The sequence below is a fragment of the Alexandromys fortis genome, unplaced genomic scaffold, assembly GCF_014885135.2.
Source record: "Alexandromys fortis isolate MF-2015 unplaced genomic scaffold, M_Fortis_MF-2015_v1.1 scaffold_83, whole genome shotgun sequence".
Taxonomy (NCBI): Eukaryota; Metazoa; Chordata; class Mammalia; order Rodentia; family Cricetidae; genus Alexandromys; species Alexandromys fortis.
The window spans coordinates 3077355-3093265 of record NW_026068001.1 but is presented as its reverse complement, the minus strand read 5'-3'; the positions used below and the strand labels follow the sequence as shown (position 1 = coordinate 3093265).

Here is a 15911-nt window from a genome sequence, read left to right as displayed (position 1 = left end):
TGGTGTCCAATAGAAATATAATGCAAAGTATATATAATTTAAAAAGTCATTTTGATATATTAAAGTACAAAGAGTAAATGAAGTTAATTTTTCCCTTTAACACCCAAAATATAAACATATAATCAATACAAAATTACAAAGATGTTTCACATTTTTTATACCATGTATTTGAAATCTAGTGTATACTCTGCAATTGCTACCGCTTCCAACTCACATTGTAAAAAGGTTTTTTGTATTAGATTGCATGGTCTTACAAGAAATGTGTATAGTTTAATCAGTACACTATAAGAAATAACATTTTTTGTGTGTCTTGTATTAAAGTTGTTCTGGAGTTACATAAGTACAAGTGATAGTTGTTTTAGCTTTACAATCAGCCTGTATATTTTAAACTACAGGGTTGTGTTTAGGCTTTACTCTTAAAGAATTTTGTATAGACAATTAAGGTTTATTTAGTAGCTCTGACTGTAACTAGAGCTCATTTTTATTTAGGATCCATACTGTGGTACATTTCCAAATACATATTTAAAGTAACTACTAAGTACCATTATATTGCTTGCCCTGAGATGACGTGAAGCAAGAAGTCCTTGCCTCAGTTCCTTGGTGACTCCTTAGTTAAGTGAAAATAAAACAAAATAATAATTCTTTGGGAACAAAGTTTGTTTTCCTCCAAAGGACCTGGGTACTACACCAAAAATACAAATTTTGTGTTTTAAATTCGTCAGTTAACCAGCAATGCAGGGAAGGCAAGATACAAAGTATTATACTACAAATGTCTACTAACTTTAAGTTACCTTTCTTTTGGTATTTATTTCCTGACAGTCAACCTATGATTATCTCCGTGTGTTCTGATAAAGTTGATCTTCATGTATGGAGAAAGAGGGAGGATCTTCTCTATTTTGCTATTTTCTGCTGCCACCAGTCCAAGTCCTCTGCAAGAGCACAATGGACTCTTAAGCACTGAGGCATATATCTGGCCTAAGTAGCTATGTTTTTAAAGCCAGGCTTTGTTCACAATGAAAAAGAAAAAAGTAATGGCATCTACAACTAATGTATATTGTTTATTAGACACCATTCTAATCATTATTTCATTTATCTTCAAAATAACAATTGTATAGAAATTGTTAATATTTATTCTTATTTCTAAGGAAGGTGAATTAAAAATGTTTTACAGCTTGCTTTGGTTAATGTTATAACTGAGCCAGGCAACTTATCAGAGCCTAAATTCTACTTTGCCTTCCATGTTAGCCCTTACTGGATAACTTAGGAGTAGTTGACCTAACTCAGTCATAAAGCCAGACTTACCACTATAAAGAACTGAATCTTTAACATTATCTATAGACATGAAACCTTTAAAATGTTAAATAAAGATACATTTTCTATAGAATTAATAGTATGTTGATTTATTTTTCTTTTTGCCTTTTAGGTCATCAAGAAAATAATAACTTCTGTTCAGTTAATATAAATATTGGCCCAGGTGACTGTGAATGGTTTGTTGTTCCTGAAGGTTACTGGGGTGTTTTGAATGACTTCTGTGAAAAGTAGGTTTTCAAACTGAATTTTATTTAAACATAATTATTATAAAACAGTATTGTAAAGGACAACTTACCAAACTCGATAGCCTAATGTAGGTATACACTCAGGTTTTAGTTACCATTTAGTGGGAAAATGTGTGTTAAATTGATTCCAAACCTATTACGTTATGAGAAAACTTTTAAAGGTATCATGAAACCACTCTGTGAAATATAGTAGTAGGCATGTATTTAGAGGTTAGAAATTTTGAGTTATTAGTTTCATTTTTAAAATGATACATTCAAGCTATTTATAAGGCATACGTTCTTAGAAAAAAAATTCATAAATGTCTTTAGAAAGTGAAGGAAACTCTGTAAGTGAACGTGCTTATTGGGAATAACTCAAGCTTGAACATATTGCTCTTTACCATTTCATGATATAAATTCTTTTTAAAACTGGCATCTTTTTTAAAAAAGGCTTTTTATAAAACTTAACTGCTTCAGGTTTTGTTTCAAGAAAAAGAGAAGGGTTCAGCAACTAAAAGTGTGGGGACTTAGTAAAATGATATTAGAAGTTAAAAATATGTGCTACTTCAAAGTAGCTACAGATTTTCACTTGAATCTTGAAGAAATAAATTCAACAAGTAATGCTATCTTTAGATAAGTCTTCCTGTACTTTATTATAATTAATTTTACTCTTTTTGTGCATACAGCAGTTTTTATTACTCTATCAGTTAAGTTTTATTGAAATTAATTAGTATTAAGAAACTTTTGGCATTCTTTTATAAAGAATTTATTAGAGCCCTTGATCCATTTGCTCTGTTTTTCTTATTTCAGAAATAATTTAAATTTCTTAATGGGTTCTTGGTGGCCCAACCTTGAAGATCTTTATGAAGCAAATGTTCCAGTGTATAGGTTTATTCAGCGACCGGGAGATCTGGTCTGGATAAATGCAGGCACTGTTCATTGGGTTCAAGCTATTGGCTGGTGCAACAACATTGCTTGGAATGTTGGTCCACTTACAGGTATTTTAAAAGAATATGCTTGAAAAAAGATTTAACCTTTTAAAAAAGACTAATAAAATGTATTTAGAAGGAAATGTCTCATTTTTATTATAAATTTTTATTATAAAAGTTAAATGATAGTTAACTATTGAATCTAAAACCATAAATTCTTAGCAAATGAAAGGTCTATTTAGTTATACATGGAAGATATACTTGTAATAATTTTTAGAGTCCTTGATTTTGCTTTATAAAGGGGCCTCTTAAGGGAGAAAAAAACTAAGTAAAAATACATTCTTTTAGATTTTTCTTTTTTCTCCTGTATTGGTTTATGAAATACAATTTGAATTATGCCTTATGCCTATCTTTAGAGATTAAAAATGTGGCCTTTGGAGCCAGAAAGACCTGGATTTTTAGACTAGGACTTGGCTTATGTGAGTTTGGGCAAGTTACTTGATTTTTCCAGTCCTTGATTTCTTCATCTAGGGATGAAAATAAAATAAATAAGAAAATGCTAAGAATCAAATGAGATAATGGATAAAAAATTATCACAAAACATAAAAATTATGTATGTAAGCCGGGCAGTGGTGGCACAAGCCTTTAATCCCAGCTTGGTCTGTGGAGTGAGTTTCAGGACAGCCAGAGTTTACAGAGAAACCCTTGTCTCGAGGGGGGGGAGGGAGAAATTAATGTTTTTTTGTAGTGCTTTGAGATTTTCATGAGGTGATAATGGTTATCTTCACATCTTTTGATAGTTTAGTTTTTGTTTTTTAATTTTCCCCCCAGCCTGTCAGTATAAGTTGGCAGTGGAACGGTACGAATGGAACAAATTGCAAAGTGTGAAGTCAATAGTACCCATGGTTCATCTTTCCTGGAATATGGCACGAAATATCAAGGTTTCAGATCCAAAGCTTTTTGAAATGATTAAGTAAGTGCTTTCTAAAATTGCTGTACTGAACTCTTGCGGGACAGGGGAGTGTTAACTGTCAAATACTTTTTCCCTCTTAGAATTATGTCCACATTAAAACAAGATGATCCAGAAGTCTAGCAAAATATGAGAATATGCTTGTTTACAAATACAGTTCCCTTCCAAATAGCCTGCTATGGTTTAAAAAGGAATAAAGTTATAAATTGTTCTACAGCAGAATATTCACTTTCTAATGCTTCCCTGTTCTTCTCAATATTAAATGCTTTTAGTCACTGAAGGAAGAATATCACAGAATAATTGTTATAGAAAAGTTAATATAGGGAGTTGACTGAAATGTCAGTTTTCCAGTTTTCATTTAATTATCTTATAATTGTTCCCCATATTTTAGCTGTTTGCACTTTGAATGTCCATATAAATTCCTAGTGACTTACTTTGAATACTAGTAAATCATTGTCAGGTTCTACTTAGAAGTAATATTTTTGAACAGTTTTTGTTTTTCTTTTTAAATAGTGTACATTCCACTATCAAAAGTTAGGGAATTCTGGTCAAAAAAATAAGAGAAGTGAGGGCTGGGGTGATGGTTAAGTCAGTAAATTTCCCATTGTGTAACCATGAAGTTCTGCGTTCAAATCCTTAGAAGCCAACTCAAAAGCCTGTGTATGGCAGCTGGTGTCTCAGCACTTGCTGGCAGAGACTGCCAGAACCCTGAAGTTCTTTGGTCAGCCAGCCGAGCTGAATTGATGAACTCCATATTCATTGAGAGACCCTGTCCCAAAGTACAGGTGAAGAACCTTTTGAGAAAGACACCTGCCATGAAAATGCATGTGCATCAGCATCTACACAGATATATACATAAATATTCATACACAAAAGATAGATGGAAAATGATGGATTTAATTGAGTCCTTTCAAACCTAAATCCAAATTTTATGTGTAGGCAAGGTAACATGTCTGTGAACTTTCTTACAGCAATCTTTTATTATTTGTACTATTTTACCTCATTCTAAGACCAGGTAAAATATATATGAAGAGAAATAGGGATGAAATCAAAGTATAGCATGTTCTTATAATGCTTTTATATATTGAACACTAGGCACCGTATTCACCATATGATCATTACTAGGAGTTGTATTTAACCTGTTATGCCTCAGAACAGCTAGTTTGCTTACAATAGCAAATTTATTGCTTGTTAATTGTTTGTGTGGTTTTGTTGGTAGAGTTATTGACCTTGTTGAAGTCACTCAGATTATTGAAAAGTAAAGAGATGATATAACTTAAGGATTTACTAATATTTGTTCTTTTTGATTTTGAGATATCACCCTGTATCTCAGATTGGCCTGGAACTATGTAGTCCAGTATGCCCTCGAATTTTCAAGAATTCTATTTGCCTCACCCTCTTGAGTTCTTATGATTTATAGGCATGAACCACCACTGATGAGAAAGCATAATTGAAAAAAGCTGTTAAGTAATGTCTATGTAGATTGGGTAGTTCATCACATTACATTTTGACTTGATTAGGATTTTATAATTGGAATCAGGATTATAAAAGGAATTAAGTTGTAATTTCTACATAACACAGTAGTCATCTCTAACATTTATAACTTGTGATTATCTAGTGACTTTGAAAATTCTTGTCATTAGTTTAGATATTTTATAAATTAGTCTAAAATCTACCTGCTTTTTTGTTTCCGTTCCCTAAATATAGTTCAACACCTGTTCAAGAACTGTTTGAGAACCAATTGTATACACTAAAGGACACGTAGTGGTATAAAGATGAATTTCCTGTTTTATAGGACAGAAGTTCTGTACTAGTATAGTCAGACTTTCTTTGGACTGCCAGCTCCCAAATAAGACACAGAGACTTACTAATTATGAAACCTTTAACTTAGCTTAAGCTTGTCACTAACTAGCTCCTATAACTTAAATTCTGCCACATGACTCATCATTACCTGTCCTCCATACAGTAGGTCTGACCCCCTCCACATGTCACTGGCGAATTCAGCCTCTCTTCCTTCCAGAGTTGCTCTCTTCCCAGAAGCCCTGCTTAGCCTTATTAAACCAATCAGAAGGTGCCTTAAGGCAAGTGAAGAAGGACAGACACAGTGATCAAATATCTCTCAACATTTTAGTATATTGGGAGAGATTACCAAGCAAGAGATCTGAGAGGTGATATATTTATATGTATAAGATACAATTGAAGGGGGCTGGAGAGATGGCTCAGCGGTTAAGAGCATTGCCTGCTCTTCTGAAGGTCCTGAGTTCAATTCCCGGCAACCACATGGTGGCTCACAACCATCTGTAATGAGGTCTGGTGCCCTCTTCTGGCCTGCAGACATACACACAGACAGAATATTGTATACATAATAAATATATATTTAAAAAAAAAGATACAATTGAAGAATAATTTGGGTAGAGATGGTAAGAATGCTACTTTTACTAAAGGAAAAGTGATAGGATTAGATCAATGTAACAAAATGAAGTTTGTCCATGAACTTTTGGGACATGGTAAGAAGGTCATATATTGGTTCTAAATATTGCTGCTTACCATCAGAGGATTTTAAGCATGAGAGGAAGATGTTCAACTCCACTATGAGAAAATAAACATGGTTGTTTCATGGAGAGCAGAATCTAAAAGGCATGATTAGGTTTATCTTCTTGTCTTTTATTATTGTGAAGCCTTGAGCACCTGTTCTCCATTTTACCTGGCACTACAAATGTCAAATTATCTTGCTCTTGATTGCATTCCTCGTCAAATTAAGAACTCTTCTCCCAGCTTGGTTGGATTGTCATATGTGATTAAGAAGTTTTTTTTTTTCTTTTTTTTCCGATTATACCACTTGAAAATGCAAAACACAAGTACAAACCCCTCAGCCTTGCTTTAAGATTACTTTTTACACAGCTTGGTCTACAAGAGCTAGTTCCGTGATAGGCTCTAAAGCTACAGAAAAACTCTGTCTCGGGAAAAAAAAAGAAAAGAAAAGAAAGATAGATAGATTACTTTTTACAGACTGAGCGGTGGTGGTGCACACCTTTAATCCTGGTACTTGGGAGGCAGAGACAAGTGGATCTCTGTGAGTGCAAGGACAGCCTGAGATACAAGAGCTAGTTCCAGGACAGCTAGGGCTGTTACACAGAGAAGCTTTGTCTCGAAAAACCCAAAAGAAAAAGAATTACTTTTTACAATGCATTTAGTCATTGCTATAAAGTGAACTTTTTATCAAACATCTTGCTCTCATTCTTTCATTTAATAAATATTGATGACTGAATACAGGCTATAGGCTAATCACTGTGGATTTATGAATAGTTCAGTTAGTCACATAAGTGGATAGAATGCAAGAAATGAAATGATAAGTCCATTGGAGTCTTCCAGAGTCTTAGAGAAGTCCTTTTGTTCTTTTAATCCCAAGTATTGCCAAAACATACTAAGAAGCTATGTGTTCTAGGGAGACATGTAGTTTGTATAAATGTTGAAAATACAGACAGGATGAAATGGCCCCTAGAGCCAACTGTTGTACTCACTTTTCTATTGCTGTGATAAAACACCAGGGCCATGACAACTTATAAAAGAAATCATTTTACTTGGGACTCATGCTTCCAGAGAGTTCATCACCATCTTGGTGAGGAGCATGGTAGCAGGCAGGCAGGTAGGTGCTGGAGTAATAACTGAGAGCTCATGACCACTTTTCTTTTTTTGAGACAGGTTTTCTCTAGCTTTGGAACCTATCCTGGAACTAGCTCTTGTAGACCAGGGTTGCCTCAAACTCACAGAGTTCCACCTGCCTCTGCCTCCTGAGTGCTGGGATTAAAGACTTATGCCACCACTGCCCAGATAATAACTGAGAGCTCATATCTCCATCCACAAGCACAAGGCAATAAACTAACTGGGAATGGTGTGGGCTTTTGAAACCTCAAAAACCAACCCCACTCACCAGTGATATACCTCTTCCAACAAAGCCAGCCACACAGTCTTTCCCAGTTCTAATTGGGGACATATAATTTGTGTGTGTGTGTGTGTGTGTATACACATACAAATATATGAGCCATTATCATTTAAATACACAAACTTAATACCACATCCACGGCACTATCAAAAATGTAGGGTGTTCTAGCCATAAATGAACCGTGGGAAAGAACTTCTAAGCTAGGAGATGATTCAGAAAGGATTTTAGCAAAGACATACAACAGTATTCAGTTGAAATGTGTAGGGGAATTAGGAATTTTTGGATTTAAAAAGGCAATAGAAATTTTATTTTCTTAGCAAGGTCTATCACATTGTCCTAGAATAAAACACATTACTATTTTTGTAGTAAAACATATGTTAGTCATTGTGATGTGCTAAATGAAATCTATACGTAATTTCAGGTTAAGTTTTAACACCAAATGAGCTTATGAAAAATGGGGATATTAATAATATGCCATTATAGACATGTATTTGCTTTTTAAAATTGAGCAGTCTATTCATGAGCTTCCCTTTCAGAATAAAAGTTAACACAGACAATGACATGTAGTTCTCACATTAGCAAAAAAATTTAACTCAAAAGTGACATATATAATTACTACCCAATGCTCAGCAATAATTTACATTGTTAATAGAAACAGCCACTAAAAAATAACTTTCAGAAAGAAGATATTCCTTTCCCTTTGTTTGCTTTTTTACCCTTAAATTTGTTGCTTTTCTTTCTTTCGCCTTTCTTTTTTTAACTGAATAAAACTTTTTTCGTGTAATAAATTCTAAACATGCTTTTCCCTTCCTCCAGCTCCTCCACCCCTCCATCTGCCCAATTCCATGCCCTTTCTCTCTCCAAAAAAAACAAAGGAAACACACCCTGCAAAAACAAACCAAAATATGTAGGCACAAACTTAGTAACACAGAAATTGTGCAAACAAAGCAATATAACACAAAGTCTGCGAAAATACCATTGAGTTTGTTTTATATTGCCCATCTAATGCTGGGCATGGTGACTATCCTGAAGTGTAATTAATATACCCAGTGAGACTTCATTGGGGAAAACTTAATTTTTCCTTTGCCAAATGGATATCAATTGTAGATAGTTTTTAGATTAGAGGTGGGAACCTGTGTCCACTTTTCCCTCTCAGTGCTGGTACCATGTTTGTCTTGAACCTGTCTGTGTGCTGCCAGAGTCTGTGAGTTCATATGTGCATCAGCCAGTCCTGTTGTATCTGGAAAGCACTGTTTCCATGGAGTCATCCATCCCCTGTGACAATTACAATCTTTCCCTGAGCCCTGAGAGGAGGAATTTGATGAACACATCCCATTTGGAACTGAGTATACCAAAATCTCATTTTCTACACATTATTGAGACTTCATCTTGATGGATTGTTCCTGTTATGAGTATAAAGTGTCCTCCTCCATCTCTTCTGACTGATTGTAGTTTGAAGTCTATTTTGTTAGATATTAGGATAGCTACATCTGCTTGTTTCTTAGGTCTATTTGGTTGGAAAACCTTTTCCCAACTCTTTACCCTGAGGTAGTATCTGTCTTTGAGGTTGAGGTGTTGAGGTGTGTTTCATGATGGATCCTATTTTCATATCCATGTTAGCCTGTTTTTATAGGTGAATTTGAGTGCATTGATATTAAGAGATTAACAACCAGCGATTTTTAATTCCTTTTATTTTTCGGTGGTTTTGTGTGTGTGTGTGTGTGTGTGTGTGTTTTCCTTCTTTGGGTTTTGTTGGTGTGGGGTTATCTGTTGCCTGCGTTTAGCCACAGCTTAAATCATAAGTTTTTAAATAAGTTGTTAAACATTAAAAAATTCAAGAAACCAAAAACAGTGAATTTCTTGGAATATGATCCTTAAAGACAGCCTGCACCCTAAAGTTAACAGTATTATGTGTTTTGTAAGTTTATAGCTAAATAACCTTTTCTAGTCATATCCCGTAGGAATTAATATCTATGAGTCCTGGAAATAGCAATACTTTACGCTGTTAACTTATGATGAAAGTAAGATGAAGGTAAATATACTATTACTTATATCTTGAATTTTAATTGTTTGACAGGCAAGTATTTATTGAACACCTACTGTATATGGCAGCCAGACAGTGAGTAGAAAAACCTTGCTTTCAGGATGATACTTAGTTGATGAACTTTTTCTCTATGGTACTTTCAAATTGCTTTAGAAATTAGTCTAGTTCAGCCTCTGTGTTCAAAGGAAAAGTCTGATTGCTAAGATTTACAGGAGAGTAAAAATATAACAGTTCCAAGTAGTGATAGTAAACTTGAAAAATTAGTTAAAATTGTGAGAACTAGAAGAGGTACAAATTACAAGAAAAGTTCCATTGTGTTACTGTAACTGGATTCTACTGTTACCTTAAGTTAAAATGAAGAAATTCATGTCTGTTTTTCTTCTACCATAGTTAAACCAATTTTGTACCTTGTAGTTAACAAATTTATAAATTATTCTCTATTCACGAACTCTTAAGTTATGCAAACGGCTTCACAGATGATGCTCTTAATGAGTATTTAGGTGGTATGAATAGAGATGATGTGTCATCCTGCCTGCCTAGAATCATAGCTGTTCATATCTGGAGTTCAGACCCCTAACTTTATGGATGTGATGCTTAGAGAGGTTAATTAGTTCGCCAACTAAGGACCAAAGTTAAGAACTTATTTAAATAAAGATTCAGTTTTTATATATTAAGGCCTTTATGTTGTCATGTTTGAATACCAATTAATCTCAACTATAAATGACAGAATATTGTCATCCTTAGGGCTGCTGTACATTTGCCCTATTTTTTAATCTGATATCTGAAAAATTAACATGCTAAGAGCACGGTAGCCCATATCTAGTGTCTTAGCACTTGGGAGGCAGAGATGGATTGCCTCAAACTTGAGGCTGCTCAAATGCATAGTGAGTTATAGGCTATCTTCAGCTATCAGGTAGATCTCAAAAATATCTGGCAAGGGGAAGCAGAAGATGAACAACAAAAGGAAAATAGGCATTAGGACCAAGACTCTTGGTATTATTTCTAATTGGTATATCTCTTAGGTGAAATATACGCAATATTTAGTTACTAGTAATGAGAAAATTTTCCCTTATATTAGGTATTGTCTTCTGAGAACTTTGAAGCAATGTCAGACACTGAGGGAAGCTCTAATTGCTGCAGGAAAGGAGATCATATGGCATGGACGGACAAAAGAAGAACCGGCTCATTATTGTAGCATTTGTGAGGTAAGTTATAGTTCTTGCCCACAATTGTTTATGAAAAGTTTCTTTTGTTTTTTAATCAAGTTTTTAGTAATACATTTTACTGTGATTAGCATTGTGTTCAATTTTTATATTTTCTCATCAAATATTAATGCTTAATGGTATATCATGTGTTAGTTAACCTTAAAAAGTATCTACTGTAGAGTCATTTGGAAAGTTACGAGATTTTAGATTGGGAACAACCTTGATGTACACAGATGTCAATAAGCTGAATTGAGTTTAGTATAGCTCAGTGTGCTTTGGTGTTTAGTTCTCTGGTGGAATTCACAATTCACTTGTCAATCTTCTGTGGCTAAAGGTTGCAAAAGGAACAGCAATAAAGTGGTACCTGGTCTAAAGCAACTTAAAATCTTTCGGAGGAATCAATTACAATCAACTAATAGTACCGCATATCAGACTATAATGAATGTAAAGGTGGGCTTAGTAGAGCAGTGCAGAGAGAGAAATAATGGATATAGGTTTTCTTTTTCTAATATTGGCAATAAGAGCTCACAGAAACAAACAAGAAATCCATAACTTTTAGTCCTCTTTTGAAGGATGAATATGATTTCAACAGGCTCTACAAACTCTAGTGAGAATACAGATTGACTGTAATGGGTACCATGAGTGGGGAAATGGAATGGCTTTAGAAGAGGGTAGGTAGTCTACTGTGGTTACAATACTGGCAGTACAGATTCTTCTCATAAATCTAGGTGACATGCAGCTTTTAGTGCATTTTGAATGCTGTCAGGTGATGTGATATTTATTCCAGAGTCAGTGAATCCACCAGAAACTTTTGAGAAGTCAACAAAATTAGATGTCTGTTTCAGAAAAAGAAATGGTTGGAGAGGATAGACAAAACGGAACATATTATAGTAAGAGACGATCCCTTTGCCACATACACTATACTAGACTAGAATATGGCAATGGGTTGTTAAAATGGAACAAAACTTTAAAATAAACAGTGGTTCTCAACTTTCCTAATGCTGCAACTCTTCAATAAGTTCCTCATGTTGTCACGACCCCCAACCATAAAGTTATTTTTGTTGCTAATTCATAATTTTGCTACTGTTATGAATCGTAAGTATTTTCGGAGCTAGAAGTTTGCCAAAGGGGTTATGTCCCATAGATTGAGAACAACTGATCAAGAAGATGAAATCCACAAGGTAACTTATTAAAAGGTAGAAATGAGGGACAAGTTAAAGAATGCATACAGATTCTCCAGCTCCACTGCTTAGGTTTATGTTATTGCCCATTAATGATAATGGGAAATATGATAAACTCTGGATTTTGAGTTAGCGCATTCTCATTAATAGTTTTTTATTCTTGAGGAAATTTAAGGATAAGTCACAGATGGCGATACTGATGATCTGTTCTAAACCTTGAAAATTAGTGATTCTGGTGTTGGCTTTAATTTTAAATGATTAAATTCATTAGCTATTTTAATGATATATAACCTGATCAGAGTAAGTTAATTAGAAAATAGATGTGTTTTATACCTCTCAAAAATGAACACATGAGCTTCTCAGTATGTGAGAATGATTCCTACACTACAGTGTTACTCTAAGACAGATATATATTATTTCTAATGTGTTTCTAAAACTTATGAGTACTAGTTTTACCATAAAGCTTATAACACTATTTACTCACTGTTACTTGCCAGTTTCCTCATCTGTAAAATAATCAGATTATAATCCTTCATACTACAGGTGTGTTTTGAGGATTGAGTAAGCACTAGGCACTGTGACATGCTCTGGCAATGCAAATATGAATACAGCCTTTGTATTTAAAGAGTTCAGTCTATGGAAAAAGGCATGTATTTATATTTGGTCCCCTGTGATGAATTTTGTCATGGAGACGTAGAAGGAAAATAGTGATCCTTTGATCACTATTTTAAACTCGCATTTATGAAATTTTTAAATTAAGTTTTAACAGATTTTTATACATTCATTTCAGTCCCTCCCCCAAATACGACTGCTGTCATGTTTTGGGATTTTGGTGCAGTGTAAACATTTTCAGTCTCATCTTAACCCACTCCTCCATGTTTTAGACTCTCTATAGTTCTGTTAAAGTAGAAGTCCATGATTACATAGAAACCTACTATAAACATCACCATCTATCTCTGTTGACCGCAGTTTTTATTTGTGTAAAACAGGTGGAGGTTTTTGATTTGCTTTTTGTCACTAATGAGAGTAATTCTCGAAAGACTTACATAGTGCATTGCCAAGATTGTGCACGAAAAACAAGTGGAAATCTGGAAAATTTTGTGGTGCTAGAACAGTACAAAATGGAGGACCTGATGCAAGTCTATGACCAATTTACATTAGTAAGTGAAATCAACATGTGAGTACATTAGCTGGGTTGAGAGGCAGTAGTGTATGTTCTGCCACCTGATAAATGGGAGGTAATGAATGAAATATGTAGATTTTCCTTTGGTTCAAGATACTGCATGAGGCTGTGTGTGTGTGTTGGTCCCACCACCATCTCCTCTAAGTATTCCTATAAAATTGACGTATATCATTTCAACTTGATTGATAGAATGCTTGTTTATATAGTTAGTGCCCACAAAAAGAATCAGAGAGTGTGCTTTGAAATATACTTCTCCTTTTCGGGCTAATTGAAATTGTTTAGAATTGTGTACTAGCAGATGTTTTAATTCCATGGGAGTATTTGAATAGCGCTTGCTTCCTGATGTGTGGTATAACCTTATGAAATTCAACTATACTCACAAAGTTTTTTATTGCAAACAGCAGTTGCTTAAAAGCAGATCTGAATAGAACTATAGATGTAATTTATGAATTTTTCTTTTCTTCCAATACTTTCCATATATGTAATCAAAAACTAACTGGTGAAATTCCTGATATTTTCATTTGGATGGTCTTCAAGATTGCCTCAGGAAAAAAGAAAATCATTTGAAATTTACCGAAAAAAAATATATTACCTGTGTAAGATAGATCCCAGAAGGCTGTCACTAGTAAAATTGTAGTTAATTTGTTTAAATTGTTTTTTAAAGCCCTGTCAAAGGAATATGTAAAAAAGTGGTAAACTAATTTTCTAAGAGCTTTTGGTGGCACAGTGAAATAAGGATGGTCTTAGATTCTTAGAAAAAGTGTCCCGGTGGGAAAGATCACAAGGGAAGTTGTTCTGTTACACTGTGTAGCAAGGCTGTCGAACAGAAAATAATTTCTTCTAATCTCATAAACCAACTATATATTTGTAGCTGTAAACAAAGAAGCACAACTAATGATGAGTATACAAAAATAGTCTACCTTGCTTTTATTTCCAGGCTCCTCCATTACCATCCGCCTCATCTTGATATTGTTCCATGGACATTAAACATGAGACCTTTTCTGCTATTCAGGAAGTAACCCAGTTCTGCACCACTAGTTTTTGTAGCTATCTCATAAGGCTGCTGGCTGAAAACTGTGTCTATGCAACCTTCCAAGTGTGGAGTGTCAACCAACTGGACAGGGGAGAGTACTGCTCCTACGCCGGGACTCTCAAAAAAACTAAACAGCTGAACTTCAGAAAAAAATAAATAATAATTCCCATGTTTTGTATATATCTGACAAAACTGGCAACATCATACAAACTACTGACTTGAAGACAACCTCTTTTATATTTCTCTATTTCTGGGCTGATGAATTTGTTTTCATCTATATTTTCCCTTTCAGAATTTTCCTCGAAAAAAAAAAAAATATATATACTACTAGCCTAGCTGGTCGTTTCTTTGTAAGGTAGTTAGCAGTTTTAAGTCTTTCTTTGGTCCACTTTTTTTTTTTTTTCTTTTTAATGTGGAAAGTTAAGTAAGAAACTTTTTTACTGCTTTTATGTTTTTCTGTCTTGTTTTGAAACCATGATGGTTATACTTTTGGTTCCTAAATAAAACATTTAAAAAAAATTAACAGCCAAGTCACAAAGATAATGGATTGCACATAGACTAAGAAATAAACTTCAGTTTTGTGATTTTTGTTTCTAATCTTGATGTAAATTTACACTATTTATAAATACATATTTATTGCTTGGAAATATTTGTGAATGGAATGCTGTTATTTTTTTCCAGATTTACCTGCCATTGAAATTTTAAGGAGTTCTGTAATTTGAAGCACTACTCCAATTACATTTTCTATGTGTAAATAAAACTGCTTAGCATTGTACAGAAACTTTTATTAAAATTGTTTAATGTTTAAAGAATTTTCTATTGTTTGAGTTTTAAAAAGAATTTATGTACAGTGCCCAATTTTTGTTCACTTTTCAAATCAGATTATATATATTTTATATATACTTAAGTCTGTATATATAATATATATAGAAATCTAGATGTATATGTATAAAGATTTAGACCTTAAATTTTTCTTGTTTTAAGTTTCACATCTATGGTAGATTTTTGAGGTGTCTACTGTAAAGTTGCTTACAAAAAGTATGATTATTTTTACAGAAATATATATGGTATGTATCTTCAAGACCTAAAATGTCAGACTGGTTTATTGTTAAATTGCAACTACTGCAGTTACAGACAAATAAAAAAAAATTGCCAAAATGTAGTATAATACAAAACAAATAGTGATTGAACTTAAAACTTTAAAGGGCGTTTTAATACAGGCTTGCCAAATCCTGTACATTACTCAGCATTTTATATGGGGAAACATTCCAGGATGAAGTGCCCTGTTTTAGAATGCAAATAAATTAAAAGGCTTATTTTTTTAATGTTAGGCAATTTTGAAATCTTACGTCTTCCTATATGCATGACAGTGGGGTGGATGACTACAAATTCCTTATCACCAGTAGAATATATTAGGCTATATAACATTCAAAAATTACTGTGAATTAATGCTAGTATTTTGCTTTATAATAATAATAATGGCGCCTTGCGTTTGCACCTCAGTTTTCTGAAGTACTTGGAACACATTTTCATTTTATAATATAATTTTAAACAATTTTCCACAAATTTGGGGATGAAACATAAAGAATCCTTTAAATGGTGGGTGGGGTGGTTGGTTGGTTGATTTATGTAATTTAACAGTCCTATCTGTTAAAATGTTATTTTGAATGCATTATCTTTTCAGACAGTTTTTGGAGTGTATCTTCTTAGCAGTTTAAGGACTGAAAGCTTAGAGATGTTTTATTCAATTGGTTACTAACGTGATAAGCTGATTGTTTATTGGCATTCATTTCTTAAATCTTCATGGAGGAATAATTCCCAAACCATTTATCAGAGTACTAATCAATATGTTTAACCACAAATAGTTTAAATGGTTGCTTTGTGAAAA

General features: G+C 33.7%; 1 protein-coding gene across 21 annotated transcripts in view; it reads left to right on the top strand.

The window, feature by feature from the left end:
* Kdm6a (lysine demethylase 6A) overlaps positions 1-15695 on the top strand; it is a 128261-nt gene extending 112566 nt beyond the window's left edge. For 8 of the 21 annotated variants that reach the window (XM_050160868.1, XM_050160865.1, XM_050160870.1 and 5 more), the window contains 7 exons: positions 1424-1538; positions 2346-2533; positions 3296-3437; positions 9455-9496; positions 10500-10626; positions 12797-12984; positions 13928-15695. In XM_050160868.1, the coding sequence (XP_050016825.1) occupies positions 1424-1538; positions 2346-2533; positions 3296-3437; positions 9455-9496; positions 10500-10626; positions 12797-12984; positions 13928-14009 (884 nt within the window). In that variant the 3' untranslated portion in view covers positions 14010-15695. Of the gene's footprint in view, positions 1-1423; positions 1539-2345; positions 2534-3295; positions 3442-9454; positions 9497-10499; positions 10627-12796; positions 12985-13927 lie in introns of those variants that run through there. The other 13 variants (XM_050160876.1, XM_050160874.1, XM_050160869.1 and 10 more) reach the window with 4 other exon arrangements.
* Positions 15696-15911: the final 216 nt, after the last annotated feature.